The sequence below is a fragment of the Heterodontus francisci genome, chromosome 3 (assembly GCF_036365525.1).
Source record: "Heterodontus francisci isolate sHetFra1 chromosome 3, sHetFra1.hap1, whole genome shotgun sequence".
Lineage (NCBI taxonomy): Eukaryota > Metazoa > Chordata > Chondrichthyes > Heterodontiformes > Heterodontidae > Heterodontus > Heterodontus francisci.
This window is the reverse complement of record NC_090373.1, coordinates 196601682-196628644: the sequence shown is the minus strand read 5'-3', so window position 1 is coordinate 196628644 and position 26963 is coordinate 196601682. Positions and strand designations below refer to the sequence as shown.

Genomic DNA, 26963 nt, shown 5'->3' with positions numbered 1-26963 from the left:
AGAACTTTCATCAGTACGTTCTCAGCCCAGCTAGAAAAGAGGCATTGCTGGATCTGTTGCTGGGAAATGAGGTGGGCCATGTGGACCAAGTGTCTGTGGGAGAGTACTTGGTTAAGAGTGATCATCGTATCATAAGGTTTAGACTAGTAATGCAGAAAAGAAAGGAAGAAAATAAGGTAGAATGTCTAGATTGTAAGAGGACTAATTTCAATGTGATGAGAAGGGATCTAGCCAGGGTAGAATGGAACCAAAGACTGGTAGGAAGAGCTGTATCGGAACAATGGGCTATCTTTAAGGAAGAGATGCTTCAAGTACAGGCTAGGAACATTCCAACAAGGGTGAAGGGTAGGGGAACCAAGAACAAGGCTCCTTGGTTGATGAGGGAGATAGAGTTGATGATGCAACAAAAAGAGGGTGTATGATGTATGTCAGGTGAACTCATCAGGTGAGAACCAAGCCATATAGTTTGAGAGGGTAGGTGAAGAGGAAAATAAGACTGGCAAAGAAAAAATATGAAAATAGAATGGCACTCAACATAAAAGGAACCCAAGATATTCTACCGGCATGTAAACAGTAAGTGAGTAGTAAGAGGAGGAGCGAGGCCTATTAGGGACAGAGAGGGTAATGCGTGCTTAGAGGCGCAGGGCAAGGTTAGTATACGTAATGAGTACTTTGTATCAATGTTCACCAAGGAAATGGACGCTGACAAAATATCAACAGAATCAGAAAGAGTAGAGGCAATGAATAGGATAAAAATTGAGAGGGAGGAGGTACTAAAAAGGTTGGCTATGCTTGGGTAGATAAGGAGGAAGGTGGGGTGGAAAGTGATCCAAAGGATCATCCTCCACCATTTCCGCCACCTCCAGCGTGATGCCACGACCAAAGGCATCTTCCCCTGTCAGCATTCCAAAAGGATCATTCCCTCTGCGACACCCTGGTTCACTCCTCCATTACCCCCACAACGTCGTCCCCTTCCCATGGCACCTTCCCCTGCAAGCGCAGGAGGTGTAATACTTGCCCATTTACCTCCTCTCTCCTCACTATCCAAGGCCCCAAACACTCCTTTCAGGTGAAGCAGAGATTTACTTGTACTTCTTTCAGTTTAATATACTGTATTCGCTGCTCACAATGTGGTCTCCTCTACAATGGGGAGACCAAATGAAGACTGGGTGATCACTTTGCAGAACACCTCCGCTCAGTCCGAAAGCATGACCCCAAGCTTCTGGTTGCTGGCCATTTCAACACCACCCCCCCCTCCCCCGCTCACATGCTTACATCTCTGTTCTGGGACTGCTGCAGTGTTCCAGTGAACGTCAACGCAAGCTCGAGGAACAGCATCTCATTTACTGATTAGGCACGCTACAGCCTGCCTGACTGAACATTGACTTCAATAATTTCAGAGCATGACAGGCCCCCCCATTTTACTTTTATTTTTGATTATTTTTTTCTTTTTCTTTTACTTTTTGTGTTTATTTTATTTTAGTTTGTTTCTACTGTGCCTACCCGCTGTTTTTTCATGTTTGTGCTTGTGGCTGTTCAGTTTTCAGTCCATTAACACCCTATCTGTACAAATGCTTTGTATTTTAGCACACCATTAACATATTGTTTGCCTTTGCTCCATGACTTTCTGGTCAGCTATTCTGTGACCTTGTCCTTCTCTTTTGTTACCTCTTGCCCCATCCCTGCTTTATTTGCTTAAAATCTTTTACATTTCTTATATCTGCCAGTTCTGAAGAAGGGTCACTGACCTGAAACATTAACTCTGCTTCTCTCTCCAAAGATGCTGCCAGACCTGCTGAGTTTTTCCAGCACTTTCTGTTTTTATTTCAGATTTCCAGCATCTGCAATATTTTGTTTTTATTTTAGTCTTAGTTGCTTTTCAGACTGGAGGATGGTAGACAGTGGTGTTCCCCAAGGGTCAGTGCTGGGACCACTGCTTTTTTGATATATATAAATGATTTGGATCTTGGAATACCGAGTCGAATCTCAAAATTTGCTGACGACACCAAACTTGGAGAGAGTGGTTAGCAAAACATACGAGATCCTGGGATTCATAAATAGAGGCATCGAGTACAAAAGCAGGGAAGTTATGCTGAACCTTCATAGAGCTCTGGTTAGGCCCCAACTGGAGTATTGCATCCAGTTCTGGTCACCACACTTCAGAAAGGATGTGAGGGTCATTCTGAGGGTGCAGAGGAAATTTACCAGAATGGTTCCAGGGATGGAGAATTTTAGTTACAAGGTTAAATTTGAAAAGCTGGGTTTGTTCTCCTTGGAACAAAGGAGATTGAGGGAATACAAACATACGAATTAGGAACAGGGGTAGGCCACTCGGCCCCTCAAGCCTGCTCCGCCATTAAACAAGATCATGGTTGATCTGATTGTAATCTCAACTCCACATTCCCGCATACCTCGATAACCTTTCACCCCTTTGCTTATCAAGAATGAAAGTGTATAAGATTATGACAGGCTTAGATAAGTTAGAAAAAGAAAAGCTGTTCCATCAACAAATGGTACAAGGACTAGGGACACAGATTGCAAGTTTTGGGCAAATGATGCCAGGGGAATATGACGAAGCACTTTTTGTACGCAGCAGGTGGTGATGACCTGGAACTCGCTGCCCACAAGGGTGGTGGAAGCGAAGACGATCAATGACTTCAAGAGGAAGTTGGATGGCCACCTGAGAGAAATAGACTTGCAGGCTATAGAGATCGAAGCAGGGAGTGGGACTGACAGCACGGCTCAGTGGAGAGCCGACATGGACTTGATGGGCCGGACGGCCTCTCCCTGTGCTATGAATGACTCTATAATATTTGGAATCTGGATAAAAACAGGTCAGACAAGCTAGCTGTATTTATTGAAATGAGTTGGGCACAATCTCAATCCAATTACTAGTGGGTAAAAGTCCACAGAATAAAACTGTATCTGACTATCTCAAAGAAGAACCACAACAATGGTTTCTGTGAAAAGTGACAGAAATTCTCAGATTTTTTTTGAATTTGAGATTAAGGAGAAATGCTGTAGTGGAGCAGAGCAGGAGCTTTAGTCTTCATCCAACCAGGACTACAACTGTCAGGAAGTAGTGGACACTGAGTAATACGAGTGAAAAGAATAATCCCAGAAACACAAAGTCAAAGTAGGCTTGTTTGAATAGAAACATTTATCAGTGCAGGGAGTTAGACAGGCTGAGAGACTTAGAGAAAGGGAAAGAGAGCATAATACAAGACAAGGTGCACAACAGAGACAGGAACCAAGAGAGATACAGATAAATGGACAGAGAAAAGAATCACCATTAGACAGCAAAAGGGACAAACACAGTCAGAGTCATGAACTAATTCATTATTTCTCAGACACCCATCACCATTAAAGGAGTATTATATGTTTAAAGGCAGAGATAACTAGCTGCTTGTTTGTCTCAACACAACAACCACCTGATTGAAATTAGTTCAATTGCTGCACTTGCTGAGAATCTCTTTAGAAAAACCACAGCCATATGGCTTTTACAATAGTGTACTGGTACTAAACATATACATATGAAAAAAGAACATTTTAAATGAGACAGTATCTGAGTCTTAACAGTCGGGGACACGGCCACCTGGCCTTTTGGTCTCTCTCTATAGGAATGGACACTTTAACCTGCACTGGGATTTTCCTACATGGCATCGAACTGAAACGCCTCCAGACATTCTATGTAAACAAGGGTTTCAGAACATCTGCTATAGGGAGTGAGCTTGAGAGGACAGAAGCATACTATCACTAGTGCTGCTGTCACAAACTGAACAACGGCCGTTTAAAGAAATGCTGTGACAACTGAGCAATGGATTACTACTTCACATAATAAAAGTCAATGTGAAAAATACAATCCCTTTACTGTGTGTATAGTTGGGAGAAAGAACAGAGCGTTCAAAATGCGGCTTTACTTTATCACAGAATGTAGGGAGAGATCACCTGACTAAAATGACTGCACAAGGGCACAAATTTCCTTCTGTCTGTCAATGATATTCCCCTGCTATGGAGGTGGCAAAACTTACTTGCATGGGGGGTGGGGGAGGGACAAAGATGAAAGAGGAGAATCAAATAAAATTTCATGATTATAATTATGAATGCTTCTCCCTCTCCCCTCAAAACGACAATAACTTTCACAGTACACAAGGCTATTATGCAGCAGTTTGACAATATTCACTGCAGAAAGTGTCATTTTGTCTTCATCTCCAAGCCCAATTACAGGCTTCAGGTACTGAAAGCATCATCAGTAAAACCAACCTGGAACTCTGGTAGTGAAAAGGTCAGGTGACCCCACTCCAGCTCCACCCTCCTCCTCTTCCTCGAACTCCAAGTTCTCCTCTTCTCCAGGTGCCAAGATTTTCCTGCCACACAATAACAATAAATCCTTGTGATGCTTTCCATCCTCTTGGGCAGCACATCTACAATGCAAGATGAACTCAAATACCTAAATGAGAAACCTAAATGTAAAATGTGTGATTGAACAGATGGTGAGTTCCTTTTTGTTATGTACGTGCCTTAGTCAAGGCTGAAAGTTAAGTATCCAGCAGTTCAATGCAGCACCACTGCGACATTTAACACCTGATTCCATACCTAGAGGAATTTTGATAGACTCCTATTGGAGTGATCTGTAAGGATAAATGGAATCCTTGCTAATAGATTATTTACCAAGACGCTTTTTAAAATTAAAAGGAGGCCAGTTGGGTGTTTCTTGAATAACGGGATGCCCTGGAGTAATTAAGAAACTACAGAATAACACTGGCCATTCAACCTTTCAAACACGCCATCTAACAGCCAAGTCACTCCTGCCTGTGGGGGACAGCTGCTGTTGTTAATTTTAAACAAATGATTTAAACAAAACAATCGCTTCATACCCTCAAGTTAGTGAAACTGATTGCTGTAAAAACAAATTGCTCCCCTCCCCTGAACCAATGATCACTGGATTTATCCAGTGAGCAATACAGACCAGAAGATCCCAGGTTCAACTCCTGAATTAGCTAATCTCTCCTGATAGTAGTTATGTTGTAATTGGCCTCGGTACCTCTAGACTGAAGGGGGGGGGGGGCAGGGGAGGAGTGGGTGGACTTTGGCCAGATCTCCTTGCTCCTATTAGCTATTCAGGGACCCCAGCTGGAAAGTGTGCCTGTATTGACATCAATATCAGGCTTGGCTGTGATACTACCCACAGGTGAATAGTTTTCCAATATACACTATATCTCAGTTCACATCAATAACGATCTCTTGGATAAAGCACTATGGAATCATATTGCAGGCAGAAGACTGTGCCTTCACAGTGGAAGGTAGGATAGAAAAAGTATCCTCAGTGCAAAAGCTATCAGGTAATATTTAATAAAAATAAACAAACTTTTTGTTTAAATACACAGCCAGAGAAACACTAACTGGAGTAAACAGCCAAATACCAACATCGGGATGCAGGGGTTTTAGAAAGGAACTCCATCTTTATTCATATCAACAGTGCAGAACTTCATGCTGTTATGTGGCTATGAGGAAAAAGGGTTAAGGGGGTGAGGAAAAGCTGATTCTAAACCCCTGTTTGCAGGCACCAACCACCTAACAAGTAAGTGGTGACGGGTGCAAAGGCACAGTTTGAGTTCCCCAACATTCTGATTACACATGAAGGATCAGTTGGGTAATGTGGTCAGTGAGTATTGATAGGCTATTTGGTTATAGGAGGCATCAGAGTCCAGTTCAATTCTGTCCATCTCTGCTGCTAACGGGACAGGAGGCGGGAAGAAAAAGAATCAATGACAACCAGGAACAGAAGCCTTGGTTAATTTTACCCTTTGACACAGATGCCAAATATAACACCGACAACCAGCCAACTCAATACAGACTAGGGATTCATCTTGAGCTCAAGTCTCTTTCCAATCCATTTATCCGCTGAACCATCAAGGTACTCTAACCAATCACTTAGGAGCAAAACAATAGCAGGTGATTCAGGGACATCAGTACTCTCTCTGGTGTGTGGCTTTTTCGACTTCAATAAACATTAAATTGGGAACTGCATTTCAACATCAATGTCATCAGCTAAGTGATTACAGAAAACCTAAATTCCAAACACTGCACAAGGATTCACTCAGCCATGAAGCAAAATGAAGTACAATCTTGGTTATTCATGTGAAGAGTATGGAAATCAGCCGACAGTAGGAAATGTATTAAAAACCAAGCAAGCTCAAGCCCTGTTGCATGAAGAAGCATGGACGATTCCTGACATTCCGCTGGAAAATTGCATGCCAAAAACAAAACAAAAAACAACACAATCAGAGCAGAATAGAAGCAACTCATCAGCCAAGTGGAACATTTCTTTTTAAAGAAAAAATTTGAATGGAGAAATGTCCAAATTAAATGATTTACCTTATAGGGACAGGTTGAACATCAAAAGGAAAATCTTTGTTATAAGAAAGAATGTTCTTTATAACTGTAAAGAAAAAAGGAAAAAAACAAACCAAAGTCTACTATTAAAAGCAGCACTAAAAATAAATACAGGGATTTAATCTCCAATCCTACAATTATCTTCAAACGGATACAGGGATTTAATCTCCAGTCCCTACAATCATGTTTAAATGATCCAGGGATTTAATCTCCAGTCCCTGCAATCACGTTTAAAAGTTACAGGGATTTAATCTCCAGTCCCTGCAATCACGTTTAAATGATACAGGGATTTAATCTCCAGTCCCTGCAATCACGTTTAAATGATACAGGGATTTAATCTCCAGTCCCTACAATCATGTTTAAATGATCCAGGGATTTAATCTCCAGTCCCTGCAATCACGTTTAAAAGTTACAGGGATTTAATCTCCAGTCCCTGCAATCATGTTTAAATGATCCAGGGATTTAATCTCCAGTCCCTGCAATCACGTTTAAATGATACAGGGATTTAATCTCCAGTCCCTGCAATCACGTTTAAATGATACAGGGATTTAATCTCCAGTCCCTGCAATCACGTTTAAATGATACAGGGATTTAATCTCCAGTCCCTACAATCATGTTTAAACGAGAGAGGGATTTAATCTCCAGTCCCTGCAATCATGTTTAAATGACACAGGGATTTAATCTCCAGTCCCTGCAATCACGTTTAAATGACACAGGGATTTAATCTCCAGTCCCTGCAATCACGTTTAAATGACACAGGGATTTAATCTCCAGTCCCTGCAATCACGTTTAAATGATACAGGGATTTAATCTCCAGTCCCTACAATCATGTTTAAACGAGAGAGGGATTTAATCTCCAGTCCCTGCAATCATGTTTAAATGACACAGGGATTTAATCTCCAGTCCCTACAATCATGTTTAAACGAGAGAGGGATTTAATCCCCAGTCCCTGCAATCATGTTTAAATGATACAGGGATTTAATCTCCAGTCCCTGCAATCACGTTTAAATGATACAGGGATTTAATCTCCAGTCCCTGCAATTATGTTTAAATGATAAAGGGATTTAATCTCCAGTCCCTGCAATCATGTTTAAATGATACAGGGATTTAATCTCCAGTCCCTGCAATCACGTTTAAATGATACAGGGATTTAATCTCCAGTCCCTGCAATCATGTTTAAATGATACAGGGATTTAATCTCCAGTCCCTGCAATCACGTTTAAATGATGCAGGGATTTAATCTCCAGTCCCTGCAATCACGTTTAAATGATGCAGGGATTTAATCTCCAGTCCCTGCAATTATGTTTAAATGATAAAGGGATTTAATCTCCAGTCCCTGCAATCATGTTTAAATGATACAGGGATTTAATCTCCAGTCCCTGCAATCACGTTTAAATGATGCAGGGATTTAATCTCCAGTCCCTGCAATCACGTTTAAATGATACAGGGATTTAATCTCCAGTCCCTGCAATTATGTTTAAATGATACAGGGATTTAATCTCCAGTCCCTGCAATCATGTTTAAATGATACAGGGATTTAATCTCCAGTCCCTGCAATCACGTTTAAATGATACAGGGATTTAATCTCCAGTCCCTGCAATTATGTTTAAATGATACAGGGATTTAATCTCCAGTCCCTGCAATCATGTTTAAATGATACAGGGATTTAATCTCCAGTCCCTGCAATCACGTTTAAATGATACAGGGATTTAATCTCCAGTCCCTGCAATCATGTTTAAATGATACAGGGATTTAATCTCCAGTCCCTGCAATCACGTTTAAATGATACAGGGATTTAATCTCCAGTCCCTGCAATCACGTTTAAATGATACAGGGATTTAATCTCCTGTCCCTGCAATCACGTTTAAATGATACAGGGATTTAATCTCCAGTCCCTGCAATCACGTTTAAATGATACAGGGATTTAATCTCCAGTCCCTGCAATTATGTTTAAATGATACAGGGATTTAATCTCCAGTCCCTGCAATCATGTTTAAATGATACAGGGATTTAATCTCCAGTCCCTGCAATCATGTTTAAATGATACAGGGATTTAATCTCCAGTCCCTGCAATCACGTTTAAATGATACAGGGATTTAATCTCCAGTCCCTGCAATCACGTTTAAATGATACAGGGATTTAATCTCCTGTCCCTGCAATCACGTTTAAATGATACAGGGATTTAATCTCCAGTCCCTGCAATCACGTTTAAATGATACAGGGATTTAATCTCCAGTCCCTGCAATCACGTTTAAATGATACAGGGATTTAATCTCCAGTCCCTGCAATCACGTTTAAATGATACAGGGATTTAATCTCCAGTCCCTGCAATCACGTTTAAATGATACAGGGATTTAATCTCCTGTCCCTGCAATCACGTTTAAATGATACAGGGATTTAATCTCCAGTCCCTGCAATCACGTTTAAATGATACAGGGATTTAATCTCCAGTCCCTGCAATTATGTTTAAATGATACAGGGATTTAATCTCCAGTCCCTGCAATTATGTTTAAATGATAAAGGGATTTAATCTCCAGTCCCTGCAATCATGTTTAAATGATACAGGGATTTAATCTCCAGTCCCTGCAAATATGTTTAAACGAGAGAGGGATTTAATCTCCAGTCCCTGCAATTATGTTTAAACGAGAGAGGGATTTAATCTCCAGTCCCTGCAATTATGTTTAAACGAGAGAGGGATTTAATCTCCAGTCCCTGCAATCATGTTTAAATGATACAGGGATTTAATCTCCAGTCCCTGCAATTATGTTTAAACGAGAGAGGGATTTAATCTCCAGTCCCTGCAATTATGTTTAAATGATACAGGGATTTAATCTCCAGTCCCTGCAATTATGTTTAAATGAAACAGGGATTTAATCTCCAGTCCCTACAATCATGTTTAAACGAGAGAGGGATTTAATCTCCAGTCCCTGCAATCACGTTTAAAAGTTACAGGGATTTAATCTCCCGTCCCTGCAATCACGTTTAAAAGTTACAGGGATTTAATCTCCAGTCCCTGCAATCATGTTTAAATGATACAGGGATTTAATCTCCAGTCCCTACAATCATGTTTAAAAGTTACAGGGATTTAATCTCCCGTCCCTGCAATCACGTTTAAAAGTTACAGGGATTTAATCTCCAGTCCCTGCAATCATGTTTAAATGATACAGGGATTTAATCTCCAGTCCCTACAATCATGTTTAAATGATACAGGGATTTAATCTCCAGTCCCTGCAATCATGTTTAAATGATACAGGGATTTAATCTCCAGTCCCTGCAATCACGTTTAAAAGTTACAGGGATTTAATCTCCAGTCCCTGCAATCATGTTTAAACTGATACAGGGATTTAATCTCCAGTCCCTGCAATCATGTTTAAATGATACAGGGATTTAATCTCCAGTCCCTGCAATCATGTTTAAATGATACAGGGATTTAATCTCCAGTCCCTGCAATCACGTTTAAAAGTTACAGGGATTTAATCTCCAGTCCCTGCAATCATGTTTAAATGATACAGGGATTTAATCTCCAGTCCCTGCAATTATGTTTAAATGATACAGGGATTTAATCTCCAGTCCCTGCAATCACGTTTAAAAGTTACAGGGATTTAATCTCCAGTCCCTGCAATCATGTTTAAATGACACAGGGATTTAATCTCCAGTCCCTGCAATCATGTTTAAATGATACAGGGATTTAATCTACAGTCCCTGCAATCACGTTTAAAAGTTACAGGGATTTAATCTCCAGTCCCTACAATCATGTTTAAATGATACAGGGATTTAATCTCCAGTCCCTACAATCATGTTTAAATGATACAGGGATTTAATCTCCAGTCCCTGCAATCATGTTTAAATGATACAGGGATTTAATCTCCAGTCCCTGCAATCACGTTTAAAAGTTACAGGGATTTAATCTCCAGTCCCTGCAATCATGTTTAAATGATACAGGGATTTAATCTCCAGTCCCTGCAATCACGTTTAAAAGTTACAGGGATTTAATCTCCAGTCCCTGCAATCATGTTTAAATGATACAGGGATTTAATCTCCAGTCCCTGCAATCATGTTTAAATGATACAGGGATTTAATCTCCAGTCCCTGCAATCACGTTTAAAAGTTACAGGGATTTAATCTCCAGTCCCTGCAATCATGTTTAAATGATACAGGGATTTAATCTCCAGTCCCTGCAATCATGTTTAAATGATACAGGGATTTAATCTCCAGTCCCTGCAATCATGTTTAAATGACACAGGGATTTAATCTCCAGTCCCTGCAATCATGTTTAAATGACACAGGGATTTAATCTCCAGTCCCTGCAATCATGTTTAAATGATCCAGGGATTTAATCTCCAGTCCCTGCAATCATGTTTAAACTGATACAGGGATTTAATCTCCAGTCCCTGCAATCATGTTTAAATGATACAGGGATTTAATCTCCAGTCCCTGCAATCATGTTTAAATGATACAGGGATTTAATCTCCTGTCCCTGCAATCATGTTTAAATGATACAGGGATTTAATCTCCAGTCCCTGCAATCATGTTTAAATGATACAGGGATTTAATCTCCAGTCCCTGCAATCATGTTTAAATGATACAGGGATTTAATCTCCAGTCCCTGCAATCACGTTTAAATGATACAGGGATTTAATCTCCAGTCCCTGCAATCATGTTTAAATGATCCAGGGATTTAATCTCCAGTCCCTGCAATTATGTTTAAATGATACAGGGATTTAATCTCCAGTCCCTGCAATCACGTTTAAATGATACAGGGATTTAATCTCCAGTCCCTGCAATCACGTTTAAATGATACAGGGATTTAATCCCCAGTCCCTGCAATCACGTTTAAATGATACAGGGATTTAATCCCCAGTCCCTGCAATCATGTTTAAATGATACAGGGATTTAATCTCCAGTCCCGACAATCATGTTTAAACGAGAGAGGGATTTAATCTCCAGTCCCTGCAATCATGTTTAAATGATACAGGGATTTAATCTCCAGTCCCGACAATCATGTTTAAACGAGAGAGGGATTTAATCTCCAGTCCCTGCAATCATGTTTAAATGATACAGGGATTTAATCTCCAGTCCCTGCAATCATGTTTAAATGATACAGGGATTTAATCTCCAGTCCCTGCAATCATGTTTAAATGATACAGGGATTTAATCTCCAGTCCCAACAATCATGTTTAAACGAGAGAGGGATTTAATCTCCAGTCCCTGCAATCATGTTTAAATGATACAGGGATTTAATCTCCAGTCCCTGCAATCATGTTTAAATGATACAGGGATTTAATCTCCAGTCCCTGCAATCATGTTTAAATGATACAGGGATTTAATCTCCAGTCCCTGCAATCACGTTTAAATGATACAGGGATTTAATCCCCAGTCCCTGCAATCATGTTTAAATGATACAGGGATTTAATCTCCAGTCCCGACAATCATGTTTAAACGAGAGAGGGATTTAATCTCCAGTCCCTGCAATCATGTTTAAATGATACAGGGATTTAATCTCCAGTCCCTGCAATCATGTTTAAATGATACAGGGATTTAATCTCCAGTCCCTGCAATCATGTTTAAATGATACAGGGATTTAATATCCAGTCCCTACAATCATGTTTAAATGATACAGGGATTTAATCTCCGGCCCCTGCAATCACGTTTAAATGATACAAGGATTTAATCTCCAGTCCCTGCAATCACGTTTAAATGATACAGGGATTTAATCTCCAGTCCCTGCAATCATGTTTAAATGATACAGGGATTTAATCTCCAGTCCCTACAATCATGTTTAAACTGATACAGGGATTTAATCTCCAGTCCCTGCAATCACGTTTAAATGATACAGGGATTTAATCTCCAGTCCCTGCAATCATGTTTAAACTGATACAGGGATTTAATCTCCAGTCCCTGCAATCATGTTTAAATGATACAGGGATTTAATCCCCAGTCCCTGCAATCACGTTTAAATGATACAGGGATTTAATCTCCAGTCCCTGCAATCACGTTTAAATGATACAGGGATTTAATCTCCAGTCCCTGCAATCATGTTTAAATGATCCAGGGATTTAATCTCCAGTCCCTGCAATCACGTTTAAATGATACAGGGATTTAATCCCCAGTCCCTGCAATCATCTTTAAATGATCCAGGGATTTAATCCCCAGTCCCTGCAATCATGTTTAAATGATACAGGGATTTAATCTCCAGTCCCTGCAATCATGTTTAAATGATCCAGGGATTTAATCTCCAGTCCCTGCAATCATCTTTAAATGATCCAGGGATTTAATCCCCAGTCCCTGCAATCATCTTTAAATGATCCAGGGATTTAATCCCCAGTCCCTGCAATCATCTTTAAATGATACAGGGATTTAATCTCCAGTCCCTGCAATCATGTTTAAATGATACAGGGATTTAATCTCCAGTCCCTGCAATCACGTTTAAATGATACAGGGATTTAATCTCCAGTCCCTGCAATCATGTTTAAATGATACAGGGATTTAATCTCCAGTCCCTACAATCATGTTTAAATGATACAGGGATTTAATCTCCAGTCCCTACAATCATGTTTAAATGATACAGGGATTTAATCTCCAGTCCCTACAATCATGTTTAAATGATACAGGGATTTAATCTCCAGTCCCTGCAATCATGTTTAAATGATACAGGGATTTAATCCCCAGTCCCTGCAATCATGTTTAAATGATACAGGGATTTAATCTCCAGTCCCTACAATCATGTTTAAATGATACAGGGATTTAATCTCCAGTCCCTACAATCACGTTTAAATGATACAGGGATTTAATCCCCAGTCCCTGCAATCACGTTTAAATGATACAGGGATTTAATCCCCAGTCCCTGCAATCACGTTTAAATGATACAGGGATTTAATCCCCAGTCCCTGCAATCACGTTTAAATGATACAGGGATTTAATCCCCAGTCCCTGCAATCACGTTTAAATGATACAGGGATTTAATCCCCAGTCCCTACAATCATGTTTAAACGAGAGAGGGATTTAATCCCCAGTCCCTGCAATCACGTTTAAATGAAAAAGGGATTTAATCTCCGTCCCCTGCAATCATGTTTAAATGACACAGGGATTTAATCCCCAGTCCCTGCAATCACGTTTAAACGAGAGAGGGATTTAATCCCCAGTCCCTGCAATCATGTTTAAATGAAAAAGGGATTTAATCTCCAGTCCCTGCAATCATGTTTAAATGAAAAAGGGATTTAATCTCCGTCCCCTGCAATCATGTTTAAATGACACATGGATTTAATCCCCAGTCCCTGCAATCACGTTTAAATGACACAGGGATTTAATCCCCAGTCCCTGCAATCACGTTTAAATGATACAGGGATTTAATCTCCAGTCCCTGCAATCACGTTTAAATGATACAGGGATTTAATCTCCAGTCCCTGCAATCACGTTTAAATGATACAGGGATTTAATCTCCAGTCCCTGCAATCATGTTTAAACTGATACAGGGATTTAATCTCCAGTCCCTGCAATCACGTTTAAATGATACAGGGATTTAATCTCCAGTCCCTGCAATCATGTTTAAATGATACAGGGATTTAATCTCCAGTCCCTGCAATCATGTTTAAATGATACAGGGATTTAATCTCCAGTCCCTGCAATCATGTTTAAATGATACAGGGATTTAATCTCCAGTCCCTGCAATCATGTTTAAATGAAAAAGGGATTTAATCTCCAGTCCCTGCAATCACGTTTAAATGATACAGGGATTTAATCTCCAGTCCCTGCAATCATGTTTAAATGATACAGGGATTTAATCTCCAGTCCCTGCAATCATGTTTAAATGATACAGGGATTTAATCTCCCGTCCCTACAATCATGTTTAAATGACACAGGGATTTAATCCCCAGTCCCTGCAATCACGTTCAAAAGATACAAGGATTTAATCTCCAGTCCCTGCAATCACGTTTAAATGATACAAGGATTTAATCTCCAGTCCCTGCAATCACGTTTAAATGATACAAGGATTTAATCTCCAGTCCCTGCAATCACGTTTAAATGATACAGGGATTTAATCTCCAGTCCCGACAATTATGTTTAAATGATACAGGGATTTAATCTCCAGTCCCTGCAATCACGTTTAAATGACACAGGGATTTAATCTCCAGTCCCGACAATCATGTTTAAATGATACAGGGATTTAATCTCCAGTCCCTGCAATCACGTTTAAATGATACAGGGATTTAATCTCCAGTCCCTGCAATCACGTTTAAATGATACAGGGATTTAATCTCCAGTCCCTGCAATCACGTTTAAATGATACAGGGATTTAATCTCCAGTCCCTGCAATCACGTTTAAATGATACAGGGATTTAATCTCCAGTCCCTACAATCATGTTTAAATGATACAGGGATTTAATCTCCAGTACCTGCAATCACGTTTAAATGATACAGGGATTTAATCTCCAGTCCCTACAATCATGTTTAAATGATACAGGGATTTAATCTCCAGTCCCTGCAATCACGTTTAAATGATACAGGGATTTAATCTCCAGTCCCTACAATCATGTTTAAATGATACAGGGATTTAATCTCCAGTCCCTGCAATCACGTTTAAATGATACAGGGATTTAATCTCCAGTCCCTGCAATCACGTTTAAATGATACAGGGATTTAATCTCCAGTCCCTACAATCATGTTTAAATGACACAGGGATTTAATCTCCAGTCCCTGCAATCACGTTTAAATGATACAGGGATTTAATCTCCAGTCCCTGCAATCACGTTTAAATGATACAGGGATTTAATCTCCAGTCCCTGCAATCATGTTTAAATGATACAGGGATTTAATCTCCAGTCCCTGCAATCATGATTAAATGACACAGGGATTTAATCCCCAGTCCCTGCAATCATGTTTAAATGATACAAGGATTTAATCTCCAGTCCCTGCAATCACGTTTAAATGATACAGGGATTTAATCTCCCGTCCCGACAATCATGTTTAAATGATACAGGGATTTAATCTCCAGTCCCTGCAATCACGTTTAAATGATACAGGGATTTAATCTCCCGTCCCGACAATCATGTTTAAATGATACAGGGATTTAATCTCCAGTCCCTGCAATCATGTTTAAATGATACAGGGATTTAATCTCCCGTCCCTACAATCATGTTTAAATGATACAGGGATTTAATCTCCAGTCCCTGCAATCATGTTTAAATGATACAGGGATTTAATCTCCAGTCCCTGCAATCATGATTAAATGACACAGGGATTTAATCCCCAGTCCCTGCAATCACGTTTAAAAGATACAGGGATTTAATCTCCAGTCCCGACAATCATGTTTAAATGATACAAGGATTTAATCTCCAGTCCCTGCAATCACGTTTAAATAATACAGGGATTTAATCCCCAGTCCCTGCAATTATGTTTAAATGATACAGGGATTTAATCTCCCGTCCCTACAATCATGTTTAAATGATACAGGGATTTAATCTCCAGTCCCTGCAATCATGTTTAAATGATACAGGGATTTAATCTCCCGTCCCTACAATCATGTTTAAATGATACAGGGATTTAATCTCCAGTCCCTGCAATCATGATTAAATGACACAGGGATTTAATCCCCAGTCCCTGCAATCACGTTTAAAAGATACAGGGATTTAATCCCCAGTCCCTGCAATCATGTTTAAATAATACAGGGATTTAATCTCCAGTCCCGACAATCATGTTTAAATGATACAAGGATTTAATCCCCAGTCCCTGCAATAACGTTTAAATAATACAGGGATTTAATCCCCAGTCCCTGCAATCATGTTTAAATGATACAGGGATTTAATCTCCAGTCCCTGCAATCACGTTTAAATAATACAGGGATTTAATCCCCAGTCCCTGCAATCATATTTAAATGATACAGGGATTTAATCTCCAGTCCCTGCAATCATGTTTAAATGATACAGGGATTTAATCTCCAGTCCCTGCAATCATGTTTAAATAATACAGGGATTTAATCTCCAGTCCCTGCAATCATGTTTAAATGATACAGGGATTTAATCTCCAGTCCCTGCAATCATATTTAAATGATACAGGGATTTAATCTCCAGTCCCTGCAATCATGTTTAAATGATACAGGGATTTAATCTCCAGTCCCTGCAATCATGTTTAAATAATACAGGGATTTAATCCCCAGTCCCTGCAATCATGTTTAAATGATACAGGGATTTAATCTCCAGTCCCTGCAATCACGTTTAAATAATACAGGGATTTAATCCCCAGTCCCGGCAATCACGTTTAAATAATACAGGGATTTAATCCCCAGTCCCTGCAATCATGTTTAAATAATACAGGGATTTAATCCCCAGTCCCTGCAATCATGTTTAAATGATACAGGGATTTAATCTCCAGTCCCTGCAATCACGTTTAAATAATACAGGGATTTAATCCCCAGTCCCTGCAATCATGTTTAAATGATACAAGGATTTAATCCCCAGTCCCTGCAATCACGTTTAAATAATACAGGGATTTAATCCCCAGTCCCTGCAATCATGTTTAAATGATACAGGGATTTAATCCCCAGTCCCTGCAATCATGTTTAAATGATAGAGGGATTTAATCTCCAGTCCCTGCAATCACGTTTAAATAATACAGGGATTTAATCCCCAGTCCCTGCAATCATGTTTAAATGATACAGGGATTTAATCTCCAGTCCCTGCAATCACGTTTAAATAATACAGGGATTTAATCCCCAGTCCCTGCAATCATGTTTAAATGATACAAGGATTTAATCCCCAGTCCCTGCAATCACGTTTAAATAATACAGGGATTTAATCCCCAGTCCCTGCAATCATGTTTAAATGATACAGGGATTTAATCCCCAGTCCCTGCAATCATGTTTAAATGATACAGGGATTTAATCTCCAGTCCCTGCAATCATATTTAAATGATACAGGGATTTAATCTCCAGTCCCTGCAATCACGTTTAAATGATACAGGGATTTAATCTCCAGTCCCTGCAATCACGTTTAAATGATACAGGGATTTAATCTCCAGTCCCTGCAATCACGTTTAAATAATACAGGGATTTAATCCCCAGTCCCTGCAATCATGTTTAAATGATACAGGGATTTAATCTCCAGTCCCTGCAATCATGTTTAAATGATACAGGGATTTAATCTCCAGTCCCTGCAATCACGTTTAAATGATACAGGGATTTAATCTCCAGTCCCTGCAATCACGTTTAAATGATACAGGGATTTAATCTCCAGTCCCTGCAATCACGTTTAAATGATACAGGGATTTAATCTCCAGTCCCTGCAATCACGTTTAAATGATACAGGGATTTAATCTCCAGTCCCTGCAATCATGTTTAAATGATACAGGGATTTAATCTCCAGTCCCTGCAATCATGTTTAAATGATACAGGGATTTAATCCCCAGTCCCGACAATCATGTTTAAATGACACAGGGATTTAATCTCCAGTCCCTGCAATCATGTTTAAACTGATACAGGGATTTAATCTCCAGTCCCGACAATCATGTTTAAATGACACAGGGATTTAATCTCCAGTCCCTGCAATCATATTTAAATGATACAGGGATTTAATCCCCAGTCCCGACAATCATATTTAAATGATACAGGGATTTAATCCCCAGTCCCGACAATCATGTTTAAATGACACAGGGATTTAATCTCCAGTCCCTGCAATCATGTTTAAATGATACAGGGATTTAATCTCCAGTCCCTACAATCATGTTTAAACTGATACAGGGATTTAATCTCCAGTCCCTACAACCATGTTTAAATGATATAGGGATTTAATCCCCAGTCCCGACAATCATATTTAAATGATACAGGGATTTAATCCCCAGTCCCGACAATCATGTTTAAATGACACAGGGATTTAATCTCCAGTCCCTGCAATCATGTTTAAATGATACAGGGATTTAATCTCCAGTCCCTACAATCATGTTTAAACTGATACAGGGATTTAATCTCCAGTCCCTACAACCATGTTTAAATGATATAGGGATTTAATCTCCAGTCCCTGCAATCATATTTAAATGATACAGGGATTTAATCTCCAGTCCCTACAATCATGTTTAAATGATACAGGGATTTAATCTCCAGTCCCTACAATCATGTTTAAACTGATACAGGGATTTAATCTCCAGTCCCTACAACCATGTTTAAATGATATAGGGATTTAATCTCCAGTCCCAACAATCATGTTTAAATGATACAGGGATTTAATCTCCAGTCCCTGCAATCATGTTTAAATGATACAGGGATTTAATCTCCAGTCCCTGCAATCATGTTTAAATGATACAGGGATTTAATCTCCAGTCCCTGCAATCATGTTTAAATGATACAGGGATTTAATCTCCAGCCGCTGCAATCATGTTTAAATGATACAGGGATTTAATCTCCAGTCCCTACAATCATGTTTAAACTGATACAGGGATTTAATCTCCAGTCCCTGCAATCATGTTTAAATGATACAGGGATTTAATCTCCAGTCCCTGCAATCATGTTTAAATGATACAGGGATTTAATCTCCAGTCCCTGCAATCATGTTTAAATGACACAGGGATTTAATCTCCAGTCCCTGCAATCATGTTTAAATGATACAGGGATTTAATCTCCAGTCCCTGCAATCATGTTTAAACTGATACAGGGATTTAATCTCCAGTCCCTGCAATCATGTTTAAATGATACAGGGATTTAATCTCCAGTCCCTACAATCATGTTTAAACTGATACAGGGATTTAATCTCCAGTCCCTGCAATTATGTTTAAATGATACAGGGATTTAATCTCCAGTCCCTGCAATCATGTTTAAATGATACAGGGATTTAATCTCCAGTCCCTGCAATCATGTTTAAATGATACAGGGATTTAATCTCCAGTCCCTACAATCATGTTTAAACTGATACAGGGATTTAAACTCCAGTCCCTGCAATCATGTTTAAATGATACAGGGATTTAATCTCCAGTCCCTACAATCATGTTTAAACTGATACAGGGATTTAATCTCCAGTCCCTGCAATCATGTTTAAACTGATACAGGGATTTAATCTCCAGTCCCTGCAATTATGTTTAAATGATACAGGGATTTAATCTCCAGTCCCTGCAATCATGTTTAAATGATACAGGGATTTAATCTCCAGTCCCTGCAATCATGTTTAAATGATACAGGGATTTAATCTCCAGTCCCTGCAATCATGTTTAAATGATACAGGGATTTAATCTCCAGTCCCTACAATCATGTTTAAACTGATACAGGGATTTAATCTCCAGTCCCTACAATCATGTTTAAACTGATACAGGGATTTAATCTCCAGTCCCTGCAATCATGTTTAAATGATACAGGGATTTAATCTCCAGTCCCTACAATCATGTTTAAACTGATACAGGGATTTAATCTCCAGTCCCTGCAATTATGTTTAAATGATACAGGGATTTAATCTCCAGTCCCTGCAATCATGTTTAAATGATACAGGGATTTCATCTCCAGTCCCTGCAATCATGTTTAAATGATACAGGGATTTAATCTCCAGTCCCTGCAATCATGTTTAAATGATACAGGGATTTAATCTCCAGTCCCTGCAATCATGTTTAAATGATACAGGGATTTAATCTCCAGTCCCTACAATCATGTTTAAACTGATACAGGGATTTAATCTCCAGTCCCTACAATCATGTTTAAACTGATACAGGGATTTAATCTCCAGTCCCTGCAATCATGTTTAAATGATACAGGGATTTAATCTCCAGTCCCTGCAATCATGTTTAAATGATACAGGGATTTAATCTCCAGTCCCTGCAATCATGTTTAAATGATACAGGGATTTAATCTCCAGTCCCTGCAATCATGTTTAAATGATACAGGGATTTAATCTCCAGTCCCTGCAATCATGTTTAAATGATACAGGGATTTAATCTCCAGTCCCTACAATTATGTTTAAATGATACAGGGATTTAATCTCCAGTCCCTACAATTATGTTTAAATGATACAGGGATTTAATCTCCGGCCCTTGCAATTATGTTTAAATGATACAGGGATTTAATCTCCAGTCCCTGCAATCATGATTAAATGATACAGGGATTTAATCTCCAGTCCCTGCAATCATGTTTAAACTGATACAGGGATTTAATCTCCAGTCCCTGCAATGATGTTTAAATGATACAGGGATTTAATCTCCAGTCCCTACAATCATGTTTAAATGATACAGGGATTTAATCTCCAGTCCCTGCAATCATGTTTAAATGATACAGGGATTTAATCTCCAGTCCCTGCAATCATGTTTAAATGATACAGGGATTTAATCTCCAGTCCCTGCAATTATGTTTAAATGATACAGGGATTTAATCTCCGGCCCCTGCAATCATGTTTAAATGATACAGGGATTTAATCCCCAGTCCCTGCAATTATGTTTAAATGATACAGGGATTTAATCTCCAGTCCCTGCAATTATGTTTAAATGATACAGGGATTTAATCTCCAGTCCCTACAATCATGTTTAAATGATACAGGGATTTAATCCCCAGTCCCTGCAATCATGTTTAAATGATACAGGGATTTAATCCCCAGTCCCTGCAATTATGTTTAAATGATACAGGGATTTAATCTCCAGTCCCTGCAATCATGTTTAAATGATACAGGGATTTAATCTCCAGTCCCTGCAATCATGTTTAAATGATACAGGGATTTAATCTCCAGTCCCTACAATTATGTTTAAATGATACAGGGATTTAATCTCCGGCCCTTGCAATTATGTTTAAATGATACAGGGATTTAATCTCCAGTCCCTGCAATTATGTTTAAATGATACAGGGATTTAATCTCCGGCCCTTGCAATTATGTTTAAATGATACAGGGATTTAATCTCCAGTCCCTGCAATTATGTTTAAATGATACAGGGATTTAATCTCCAGTCCCTGCAATCATGTTTAAATGATACAGGGATTTAATCTCCAGTCCCTGCAATTATGTTTAAATGATACAGGGATTTAATCTCCGGCCCTTGCAATTATGTTTAAATGATACAGGGATTTAATCTCCAGTCCCTGCAATCATGTTTAAATGATACAGGGATTTAATCTCCAGTCCCTGCAATCATGATTAAATGATACAGGGATTTAATCTCCAGTCCCTGCAATTATGTTTAAATGATACAGGGATTTAATCTCCAGTCCCGACAATCATGTTTAAATGATACAGGGATTTAATCTCCAGTCCCTGCAATTATGTTTAAATGATACAGGGATTTAATCTCCAGTCCCGACAATCATGTTTAAATGATACAGGGATTTAATCTCCAGTCCCGACAATCATGTTTAAATGATACAGGGATTTAATCTCCAGTCCCTGCAATCATGTTTAAATGATACAGGGATTTAATCTCCGGCCCCTGCAATCATGATTAAATGATACAGGGATTTAATCTCCAGTCCCTGCAATCATGTTTAAATGATACAGGGATTTAATCTCCAGTCCCTGCAATCATGATTAAATGATACAGGGATTTAATCTCCAGTCCCGACAATCATGTTTAAATGATACAGGGATTTAATCTCCAGTCCCTGCAATTATGTTTAAATGATACAGGGATTTAATCTCCGGCCCTTGCAATTATGTTTAAATGATGCAGGGATTTAATCTCCAGTCCCTGCAATCATGTTTAAATGATACAGGGATTTAATCTCCGGCCCTTGCAATTATGTTTAAATGATACAGGGATTTAATCTCCAGTCCCTGCAATTATGTTTAAATGGTACAGGGATTTAATCTCCGGCCCTTGCAATCATGTTTAAATGATACAGGGATTTAATCTCCAGTCCCTGCAATTATGTTTAAATGATACAGGGATTTAATCTCCAGCCCTTGCAATTATGTTTAAATGATACAGGGATTTAATCTCCAGTCCCTGCAATTATGTTTAAATGATACAGGGATTTAATCTCCGGCCCTTGCAATCATGTTTAAATGATACAGGGATTTAATCTCCGGCCCTTGCAATTATGTTTAAATGATACAGGGATTTAATCTCCAGTCCCTGCAATTATGTTTAAATGATACAGGGATTTAATCTCCGGCCCTTGCAATCATGTTTAAATGATACAGGGATTTAATCTCCGGCCCTTGCAATTATGTTTAAATGATACAGGGATTTAATCTCCAGTCCCTGCAATCATGATTAAATGATACAGGGATTTAATCTCCAGTCCCGACAATCATGTTTAAATGATGCAGGGATTTAATCTCCAGTCCCTGCAATCATGTTTAAATGATACAGGGATTTAATCTCCAGTCCCTGCAATCATGATTAAATGATGCAGGGATTTAATCTCCAGTCCCTGCAATCATGTTTAAATGATACAGGGATTTAATCTCCAGTCCCTGCAATTATGTTTAAATGATACAGGGATTTAATCTCCAGTCCCTGCAATCATGTTTAAATGATACAGGGATTTAATCTCCAGTCCCTGCAATCATGTTTAAATGATAAAGGGATTTAATCTCCGGCCCTTGTAATCATGTTTAAATGATACAGGGATTTAATCTCCAGTCCCTGCAATCATGATTAAATGATACAGGGATTTCATCTCCGGCCCCTGCAATCATGATTAAACTGATACAGGGATTTAATCTCCAGTCCCTGCAATCATGATTAAATGACACAGGGATTTCATCTCCGGCCCCTGCAATCAAGTTTAAATGATACAGGGATTTAATCTCCAGTCCCTGCAATCATGATTAAACTGATACAGGGATTTAATCTCCAGTCCCTGCAATCATGATTAAATGACACAGGGATTTAATCTCCAGTCCCTGCAATCATGTTTAAACTGATACAGGGATTTAATCTCCAGTCCCTGCAATCATGTTTAAACTGATACAGGGATTTAATCTCCAGTCCCTGCAATCATGTTTAAATGATACAGGGATTTAATCTCCAGTCCCTGCAATCATGTTTAAATGATACAGGGATTTAATCTCCCGTCCCTACAATCATGTTTAAATGATACAGGGATTTAATCTCCCGTCCCTGCAATCATGTTTAAATGATACAGGGATTTAATCTCCAGTCCCTGCAATCATGTTTGAATGATACAGGGATTTAATCTCCAGTCCCTGCAATCATGTTTGAATGATACAGGGATTTAATCTCCCGTCCCTACAATCATGTTTAAATGATACAGGGATTTAATCTCCCGTCCCTACAATCATGTTTAAATGATACAGGGATTTAATCTCCCGTCCCTACAATCATGTTTAAATGATACAGGGATTTAATCTCCAGTCCCTGCAATCATCTTTAAAATGATACAGGGATTTAATCTCCAGTCCCTACAATCATGTTCAAACTGATACAGGGATTTAATCTCCAGTCCCTGCAATCATGTTTAAATGATACAGGGATTTAATCTCCAGTCCCTGCAATCATGTTTGAATGATACAGGGATTTAATCTCCAGTCCCTGCAATCATGTTTAAATGATACAGGGATTTAATCTCCGGCCCCTGCAATCATGTTTAAACTGATACAGGGATTTAATCTCCAGTCCCTTCAATCATGTTTAAATGATCCAGGGATTTAATCTCCAGTCCCTGCAATCATGTTTAAATGATACAGGGATTTAATCTACAGTCCCTGCAATCATGTTTAAACTGATACAGGGATTTAATCTCCAGTCCCGACAATCATGTTTAAATGATACAGGGATTTAATCTCCAGTCCCTGCAATCATGTTTAAACTGATACAGGGATTTAATCTCCAGTCCCTGCAATCATGTTTAAATGATCCAGGGATTTAATCTCCAGTCCCTGCAATCACGTTTAAATGATACAGGGATTTAATCTCCAGTCCCTGCAATCATGTTTAAACTGATACAGGGATTTAATCTCCAGTCCCTGCAATCATGTTTAAATGATACAGGGATTTAATCTCCAGTCCCTGCAATCATGTTTAAATGATACAGGGATTTAATCTCCAGTCCCTGCAATTATGTTTAAACTGATACAGGGATTTAATCTCCAGTCCCTGCAATTATGTTTAAACTGATACAGGGATTTAATCTCCAGTCCCTGCAATCATGTTTAAATGATACAGGGATTTAATCTCCAGTCCCTGCAATCATGTTTAAATGATCCAGGGATTTAATCTCCAGTCCATGCAATCATGTTTAAACTGATACAGGGATTTAATCTCCAGTCCCTGCAATCATGTTTAAATGATACAGGGATTTAATCTCCAGTCCCTGCAATTATGTTTAAATGATACAGGGATTTAATCTCCAGTCCCTGCAATCATGTTTAAATGATACAGGGATTTAATCTCCAGTCCCTGCAATCATGTTTAAATGATCCAGGGATTTAATCTCCAGTCCCTGCAATCATGTTTAAATGATACAGGGATTTAATCTCCAGTCCCTGCAATTATGTTTAAATGATCCAGGGATTTAATCTCCAGTCCCTGCAATCATGTTTAAATGATACAGGGATTTAATCTCCCATCCCTGCAATCATGTTTAAATGATACAGGGATTTAATCTCCAGTCCCTGCATTCATGTTTGAATGATACAGGGATTTAATCTCCAGTCCCTGCAATCATGTTTAAACTGATACAGGGATTTAATCTCCCGTCCCTACAATCATGTTTAAATGATACAGGGATTTAATCTCCCGTCCCTACAATCATGTTTAAATGATACAGGGATTTAATCTCCCGTCCCTACAATCATGTTTAAATGATACAGGGATTTAATCTCCAGTCCCTGCAATCATCTTTAAAATGATACAGGGATTTAATCTCCAGTCCCTACAATCATGTTCAAACTGATACAGGGATTTAATCTCCAGTCCCTGCAATCATGTTTAAATGATACAGGGATTTAATCTCCAGTCCCTGCAATCATGTTTGAATGATACAGGGATTTAATCTCCAGTCCCTGCAATCATGTTTGAATGATACAGGGATTTAATCTCCAGTCCCTGCAATCATGTTTGAATGATACAGGGATTTAATCTCCAGTCCCTGCAATCATGTTTAAATGATACAGGGATTTAATTTCCAGTCCCTGCAATCATGTTTAAACTGATACAGGGATTTAATCTCCAGTCCCTACAATCATGTTTAAATGATCCAGGGATTTAATCTCCAGTCCCTGCAATCATGTTTAAATGATACAGGGATTTAATCTCCAGTCCCTGCAATCATGTTTAAACTGATACAGGGATTTAATCTCCAGTCCCTGCAATCATGTTTAAATGATACAGGGATTTAATCTCCAGTCCCTGCAATCATGTTTAAATGATACAGGGATTTAATCTCCAGTCCCTGCAATTATGTTTAAACTGATACAGGGATTTAATCTCCAGTCCCTGCAATTATGTTTAAACTGATACAGGGATTTAATCTCCAGTCCCTGCAATCATGTTTAAATGATACAGGGATTTAATCTCCAGTCCCTGCAATCATGTTTAAATGATCCAGGGATTTAATCTCCAGTCCCTGCAATCATGTTTAAACTGATACAGGGATTTAATCTCCAGTCCCTGCAATCATGTTTAAATGATACAGGGATTTAATCTCCAGTCCCTGCAATTATGTTTAAATGATACAGGGATTTAATCTCCAGTCCCTGCAATCATGTTTAAATGATACAGGGATTTAATCTCCAGTCCCTGCAATCATGTTTAAATGATACAGGGATTTAATCTCCAGTCCCTGCAATCATGTTTAAATGATCCAGGGATTTAATCTCCAGTCCCTGCAATCATGTTTAAACTGATACAGGGATTTAATCTCCAGTCCCTGCAATCATGTTTAAATGATACAGGGATTTAATCTCCAGTCCCTGCAATTATGTTTAAATGATACAGGGATTTAATCTCCAGTCCCTGCAATCATGTTTAAATGATACAGGGATTTAATCTCCAGTCCCTGCAATCATGTTTAAATGATACAGGGATTTAATCTCCAGTCCCTGCAATCATGTTTAAATGATACAGGGATTTAATCTCCAGTCCCTGCAATTATGTTTAAATGATCCAGGGATTTAATCTCCAGTCCCTGCAATCATGTTTAAATGATACAGGGATTTAATCTCCCGTCCCTGCAATCATGTTTAAATGATACAGGGATTTAATCTCCAGTCCCTGCAATCATGTTTGAATGATACAGGGATTTAATCTCCAGTCCCTGCAATCATGTTTGAATGATACAGGGATTTAATCTCCCGTCCCTACAATCATGTTTAAATGATACAGGGATTTAATCTCCCGTCCCTACAATCATGTTTAAATGATACAGGGATTTAATCTCCCGTCCCTACAATCATGTTTAAATGATACAGGGATTTAATCTCCAGTCCCTGCAATCATCTTTAAAATGATACAGGGATTTAATCTCCAGTCCCTACAATCATGTTCAAACTGATACAGGGATTTAATCTCCAGTCCCTGCAATCATGTTTAAATGATACAGGGATTTAATCTCCAGTCCCTGCAATCATGTTTGAATGATACAGGGATTTAATCTCCAGTCCCTGCAATCATGTTTGAATGATACAGGGATTTAATCTCCAGTCCCTGCAATC

The 26963-nt window shown here is 39.0% G+C and overlaps 1 protein-coding gene across 2 annotated transcripts in view; it reads right to left on the bottom strand.

Moving 5' to 3' along the window:
- The window catches only part of aida (axin interactor, dorsalization associated), a 142542-nt gene that overhangs the window by 29433 nt on the left and 86146 nt on the right, over positions 1-26963 (bottom strand). For both annotated transcript variants that reach the window (XM_068028114.1, XM_068028106.1), the window contains exons 5-6: positions 6379-6442; positions 4264-4367 (exon numbers count right to left, since the gene is read on the bottom strand). In XM_068028114.1, coding sequence (XP_067884215.1) covers positions 4264-4367; positions 6379-6442 — 168 coding nt within the window. The remainder of the gene's footprint in view (positions 1-4263; positions 4368-6378; positions 6443-26963) is intronic.